General features: G+C 43.2%; 1 protein-coding gene across 6 annotated transcripts in view; it reads left to right on the top strand.

Annotated features, from left to right (window-relative positions):
• The first annotated feature begins 5491 nt into the window (after nt 1–5491).
• The window catches only part of LOC131108125 (vinculin-like), a 29493-nt gene continuing 27488 nt past the window's right edge, over nt 5492–7496 (top strand). For 2 of the 6 annotated variants that reach the window (XM_058058928.1, XM_058058927.1), the window contains exon 1: nt 5493–5947. In XM_058058928.1, the coding sequence (XP_057914911.1) occupies nt 5780–5947 (168 nt within the window). In that variant the 5' untranslated portion in view covers nt 5493–5779. Of the gene's footprint in view, nt 5948–7496 lie in introns of all 6 variants that reach the window. The other 4 variants (XM_058058926.1, XM_058058925.1, XM_058058929.1 and 1 more) reach the window with 4 other exon arrangements.

The following is a 7496-nucleotide window of genomic DNA, read 5'->3' as shown; positions in this document are numbered from 1 at the left end:
GGAGTTTGTATAAGTGTGTAAGAAGTGCATGCAAAAACAGTGGAATGAGTTAACGAGAGAGGAAATAATTACACTCGACTGTACACAGTACAGTGAAGTAAAATTCACACTGGAGGGCAGTATTGTGTGTAATACAAACTATGATCGCTTGTAGAAATATCCAAACCAAAACATTAATACTCAACTCACTTACATCATACAGTATGTATCTTTTGCGTATTTATCAATGAATGAAAAGGAGCAAATGATAACAATGTTAAGTGTTTGCATTCCATACATTTTCTTGCTATATGCAGCGGAATCCTCAAGGCTGATCACAATTTGTGACATATACTTAAACATCTTAATCTTCTCTTTTAATAATTTTTCCTATTATACACTTATTTGAAGTCCGTCCATCCATCTTCTATGCTGCTTATCCTCATTACACCCTGGACTGCTCGCTAACCAATAGCAGGGCACATAGAGACAAACAACCATTCACACTCTCATTCATACACATGCAAACTCCTCACGGACATGCCCAAACAGAGATTCCAACGTTGGTCTTCCTGATGTCCTGACTGTGTGGCCAACATGCTAACCACATGAAAACAACATAGCCAAGTCACAGTGAGAGTGCAGTCTTGAATGGATGACTTTTGAATCAAGTTGGGGAGTGAGTCAATATTTCTGATGTCGATATAATGCGTTCCAGAGTTGGGGAGCAAAGCGGCTGAAAGCTCTGCTGATGAGGTGAACAGAGGAGGAGGATTTGAGGGAGCGAACTGGGGTGGCAATGTGGAGGAGGCCAGTCAGGTACGGAGGGCTGAGGTTGTGTAGGGTCCTCAAGGTATGTAAAAGGAGTATTCTCTGCTGAACCGGCAGCCAATGAAGTTGCTTTAGGATGGGGGTGATGTGATGACATGAAGAAGTTCTGGTTAAAATGCGAGCAACAGAGTCCTGGACCAGTTGGAGTTTATGGAGTGACTTCTGCGGGAGACCAAAAAGGAGTGAATTGCAATAGTGCAATGATGTGCATGATGTGACCAGGCAATGGACCAGAATGGAGGCAGCATGAATAGTCAGGGAAGGGCGAAGACTATTGATATTGCAGAGGTGAAAGTAAGCAGAACACCTGAGGGGAAGGGGAGGCGGAGGAACTGTCAATGGTAAGGTTGAAACTGTTGACTTTGAGTATTGGTCATCCGTATTAAAAGAAATTCAGTTTTGTCACTGTTAAGTTTGAGGAAGTTTGTGGTGAACCAGGATTTGATTTCAGACAGACAAGGGACGAGGGAGTATGGTGTTTGGTTTAGTGGAGATAGAGCTGGGTGTCATAGGCAAAGCAGTGAAACTGGATATTGAACCTTCTGAAGTTATTGCCAGGGGGAGGAGGTAAATAATGAAAAGGGCCCCCAGGACAGAGCCCTGAGGCACACCTGTAGTGACTGGCAAGAGATTGGACTTGAAGCACTTGAGCTGAGTGATTGAAGTAAACAAATTGAATTTGAATTTATGTCACACTTTTTCTCTCACTGGTACTCTTCTGTAGTAATTATGAAAAGCGCTGGAAAATGCACGAAATGCTGGAGCCTATCCTAGAGAGGCTCGGTGAGAAGATGAGTCCCCAGAGAAAACCCTCGCATGCACGGGGAGAACATGCAAACTCCACACAGAGATGGCTAAGGGTGGAATAGAACTACGGTCTCCTAGCTGTGAGGCCTGCGTGCTAACCACTCGTCCGCCGTGCAGCCTCACACAAAACCCAAAGAAAAAGAAAAAAACACTTTTAATGTTAACACTTAAGACAATTAGCTAGCCGCAAGATTTTTTTAACTTCAATTTTTATTGGGAATGTTAGTTAAACCAGGGTTCAATTCCACCCTCGGCCATCTCTGTGTGGAATTAGCATTTTCTCCCCGTACATTGCAGGGTTTCCTCCCAAAACATGCTAGGTTAATTGGCGACTCCAAATTGTCCATAGGTATGAATGTGAGTGTGAATGGTTGTTTGTCTATATGTGCCCTTTGATTGGCTGGCCACCAGTCCAGGGTGTACCCCGCCTCTTGCCCGACGACAGCTGGGATAGGCTCCAGCACCCCCCGCGACCCTCGTGAGGAAAAGCGGTAGAAAATGAATGAATGAATGAATGTAAGTTAAACCAAAGTTTACAATGTCTGAGGCTGTTTTGCAGCAGTTCCACCATTGATAAGTATACCCAACATGGCTCTGCTACCCTAAACTGACTCACACGTGCTTGGTTCTTTAATGATCACAAATAATGAATCCATGTACAGTTTATATATTTAAAATAACACGAGGATACGCGTTGATATTATCATGGTCCTCAAGGCATTTTGTGATGAAGTCTTTATTTACAGTGTGTGTGTATCTGAGCCAAGATAGTTTACAGCAGAAGGACAGCGGCCAATCGCAGTCCAGCATCCCCCCCCCATTACACACACCTCAATTACTCACACACTCAATCCATTTCTCTTTATCACTGTGCCTCAAACCATATATGGCGTTGAGATGCTAGAAGTATGAGTCTCACTCCCCTGAAAGGACATTTTGCAAGGAGGAAATGTTAGAAGAGAGAGAGATCAGCATCACAAATCAACTGCCCTCACAGCTGGAAGGTTTCAGGTTCGTTCCCCTGCTTTTCTATCCAAGTTATCCCTTATTCTGCATCAGCAGTGTCTGAATGAGACATCCCTTACATGGCAACGTAGGCCAGGATCACAGGTTTTCTTATGTAAAACATGCACCATTAATATTGTCAAAACATTAAAATAAAATAATGTCACTAATCTGTACAATTTAAATGAAAAGAGACATGTCACATATGTAAGATATGCCTTTATTCGACAGACGTAAGACAAATGAGACAGATGTATACAATATATAACACAATGGCTAGGTAAATATGCCCAAACTAATCCATTGTTGATGCAACATTTGCCTTATTTTTTATTTAGATTTAATATTTGGCAATATTTTGTTGTTTTCATGTTTTACAGTAAGTAAAAGTTGTAAAGATAATTGACTGATCCACAGCTATACATTGAATTTAAAGGGGACCTATTATTCTTTTCCCACTTTTCTGACCTATAAATGTAGTTAGAATGTTATATTCTTGTGTTAAACCATGCCAACGTTTCAGATAATGAGGTTGGCGCATTTGGAAGTGAGACCTTAAAGAAGTTTGGGATGGCTCAAAACGCTCGGTTTCAAAAGCTCGTTTTTCAAACTGCCCCTTTGTGACATCACAGAGGGGTGGACTTCCTTATATGTAAACTCTCTGCCCTCCCCCAAGCGCTGCTCCGCTAGCAATGCCTTGAAAAGGAAAGCCACATTTGTTTACAGTTCCTAAAGACGGCACCATCGGGTACAAGTGGTTGGAGTTCCTGATTCCCTACCAGCAACACGTGTTAAATCATTCATTATCATTACTGTTAAGATTGACTTATTACATCTCAATATTAAAGGGATCTATTATGCTAATTTTTTTGTATTGAGTCGCGGACGCAGGCTCCAGCATACCCGTGACCTTAGTGAGGATACGCGGCATATAAAAAATGGATGGATGGACACCTACAGAGCAGCTTCGCACGATAACCCGCACAGAAAGCTTTGTAGATCTTCCAGAATCTGCGCCTATTCCAGCTGTATTTGCTTGGATTTCCAAAAGGGTCTATTTTCATTGATTCCACCCACTGCCCCCCTCCGTGCACGCCCACTCCACTGTGATTGGTCCAACTCATCTTGTACAGCTAACAGCTCCCGTGAAGTAACAGTGAGTGGGTGTTAGAAAAATACGAAACCGAGCGTTTTGAGCCATCCCAAATGTATTTCAGGGCTCACTTCCAAATACTTAAACCTCATTATCTTAATCTTTGGCATCATTTAACACGAGAATACAACATTCTAACTACATTTATAGGTCACAAAAGTGGAAAAAGCATAATAGGTCCCCAACAGTGGCTAGCTTATTTTTACACTTGCTTGTGAGTTAAGAACGTTAAGAACATTAAACTTCACCCGAGCACCTTTTGTGCACAATCCTCCATAGATTTTCAGTTAGATTTAATTCTGCTTAATATTCACTTATCAACAAACCAATGGTCATGTTTCTTAGTTTTGTGATGCGCAATCTAAGCTGGGATAGGCTCCAGCTCACCTGTGACCCTGAACAGGGTCAGCTGGAGAGAATGAATTAATGAGTGAATACGTTTATTATAGTAGTTGTTTTGTATGTTCGTTACCTTATGTAGTTAGATGAGAGGGTCTTTACACTTGGACCAAATCTCAGTGTGATGCATTGCATTGTTATCTTTTACAAAAACATAATGAGAATGGGCGGTTAGGGGTTAGCGCGCAGACCTCACAGCTAGGAGACCAGGGTTCAATCCCACCCTCGGGCATCTCTGTGTGGAGTTTGCATGTTCTCCCTGTGCATGCGTGGGTTTTCTCCGGGTACTCCGGTTTCCTCCCACATTCCAAAAACATGCTAGGTTAATTGGCGACTCCAAATTGTCCATAGGTATGAATGTGAGTGTGAATGGTTGTTTGTCTATATGTGCCCAGTGATTGGCTGGCGACCAGTCTAGAGTGTACCCCGCCTTACGCCCGAAGACAGCTGGGATAGGCTCCAGCACCCCCGCGACCCTCGTGAGGAAAAAGCGGTAGAAAATGAATGAATGAATGATGAGAATGACAATGAGTACCTAATGTAGTGTGCTTGGTGGTGCATGTATAAAAGAAGCCCAGTTAGGAGCCAGGTAGACCAGAGTGTCTCGTCCCTCCAGTTTGGTTGATAATGGCATCTTCCTATCCACCCCCCCCCACACACACACACAAACACACAGAGCTATAAGCACTGTGGTGGTGAATGTCTCCAGGATATAAATAATGCCAGTTTTGCCTGAGATGTCTCTCGTTTCCTCAACACACATTGAGGAGCAGCACCCACAGGAAGCCGTTCCTAATACCCCCAACTGAGTCTTATGCACCATCACGCTCTTTTGTAATGCATATATTCATGCATTGTCATGAATTTGGACATGTAAAAAGGCATGTGTCAGATATTTAGGCACCCTTCTTTGGGCCACAGCAAGATGAATCCATAGTCTTAATTTAGACCTGAACGTTGAGGCTTGGGGACATGAACTCTTGACCCACCATTTAATGAATGTGGATCATGTGTCATATGCGAGTGTGAAGCGTCATAAAATAAAAATGTAGATTGCTGTTTCCTTCTTCACCTGCACATTATCCCCAGTGTCCTCTACAGTTTCACCGAGCTGACCTTTTTAAAACACTTGCGTTGCCACAATCTTCCTGTTGGCGGCGCTGCACCAAGCGTCTTCATACAAGTGAGGAATCCCCACCTCGTCGCTATGGTCGTTCCTTTTTGGGATGGGGCGAGGTGGGGGGCACACTGCCATGCATGTATGCAAGGAATGACGTAACTTGGGAAGAGCTGTCACTTGCACTGTGGCGTGCGCGTCCATGTGCGTGCGGCGTGAGCGCGCACCTCCTCACCAGCACCAGCAGCAGCAAAGAAGCAAGCAGCGTCTTCGCCGCGATTGGGAGGAGGGAGGTGATTTCTTCTGGCACGATTCCGGCAGATCCCACCGGAGGAGCCCTGGAGAAGCTTGAGTGGACGGTGCACACGCTTGAGTAGATCCTCCTGAAAGTGAGGAGAGCAAAAACAGAAGGAAAGGAGGGCTTCTGTGCAAGAAGCCACCGACCACCTTTTTTCTGTGTTGGAAGGCTGCGGTAAAAGTGGTTGACCATGCCGGTGTTCCACACCAAGACCATCGAGAGTATCCTGGAGCCGGTGGCCCAGCAGATCTCTCACCTGGTCATCATGCACGAAGAGGGCGAGGTGGACGGGAAAGCCATCCCGGATCTGACCGTACCGGTGCAGGCGGTGCAGGCTGCAGTCAGCAACCTCGTACGGGTGAGTCTATGTGACTTTATTGTCATTTTTAATTCAACATCTAATGAAGACAGCATTGGCTCATCTGGCACAATCAAAAGCCCCAAAAAGAAATGTGAGGCGATCTTATGAGTCATTTTTATTGCGTTTGATCTTTGCACGCGTCATTAAAAGGCAACATGTTCAACTTTGGTCTTACGGCTAATCAGAGGGACACTCCACTCCACTCCACTCAATGGAGTTTGTGGGGCGGAAGATCGAACTGACACACAGGTCATCTTTCATTTAACATACCGTATGTCCGTGTGCACTTCCTGGCTGAATCCATATGGGCCAAGTCAACAGACATTTATCACGACCCTACATGGCTCGCTATGGCATCCATATATTGGATACTCATGTACGTGTATTGCAACTTGGGACTTGAATTTAACATGCAGTGACCAGACGTTCCTCAATCACTTGCATCCTTACCCAGATCAAAATACTTGGCAACGTTAACAAAACCTCTTTTTCTTTCAGCGCTCACACTTTTTTATTTAGCATCAAATTAGCATCATTTTCTTATTAGTAGAGCAGACAGGGCATAGCTTTTTGTTTTGTTTTAAACATTCAAAGGTTGGAACAGTGTTGCTTTTACATTCTAATTCACTAATGAATATATATATATATACACACACACACACACACACACACACACACACATATATATATATATATGTATGTATCTCAATGAACAGATAGCTAGATAGAGCATCATATAACCCACAGGCATGCATTTATCAGGCCCACCACAAAAAAAAAACCCAGAGGAAGTGTTAAGTCCTACTGGATGTATGGGATAGATGTGCCAAAGTATGTTGGTAAACTTCACTCCCAGCTTGGGCTTTTAGCTCAGTGGCTACCCAGTTTGAAGCAGGAACAGACCACTTGAGTTATCAGCCACTGTATGTGTGAATGTTGTCATTGTAGTTTCCCTGCATGCTTACTCAGATAAAGTACAACATACAGTTGTTAACCAAACGTAACGTTAACCAAACATCACATTTACACATGCTTCTGCATTACTGTTATTATTCTTTATGTATATATTCCCACGAGACCTCATGTACCTACTATGTTGTCAGTATAGTACATTTGTTTTCATTTTTCAGTTGCTTCAGCAGTCAAATTCTCTAATTAACATTTCATTAGCTGTCAAAAAAAGAGCACCAAATCATTTAGCTCACAAATGCTTGTAATGTACAATAATACACATTTATATTTACTATTTATAAAACCAGAAATGGTACCTGATAACCCTTTAAAGGATTAAATGAAAAAGCTAAAAAAAATTGTCAGATTATAGCCTCTCTCTTTTTGTGCTTGCCCTCGTCGCCTCAATCCGATCATCCATCCAGACAGCAAGCAGAGGGCGGCTAATAGCAGCCTCAGGCAATGCTATGACATGTTGTGATGCGAAGGTCAGTGCGATTGCTTGAAGGATGAAGTTAATTACGTACGTATATAAGATTTGGGTGTTTCATCTCATAATGTCACATGCTCATTTGGTTATTATGGACAAGATAGA

Source organism: Doryrhamphus excisus, chromosome 20 (assembly GCF_030265055.1).
Source record: "Doryrhamphus excisus isolate RoL2022-K1 chromosome 20, RoL_Dexc_1.0, whole genome shotgun sequence".
NCBI classification, from domain to species: Eukaryota; Metazoa; Chordata; class Actinopteri; order Syngnathiformes; family Syngnathidae; genus Doryrhamphus; species Doryrhamphus excisus.
Note: the sequence above shows the minus strand (reverse complement) of the source record. Positions and strands in the feature narration are given on the sequence as shown.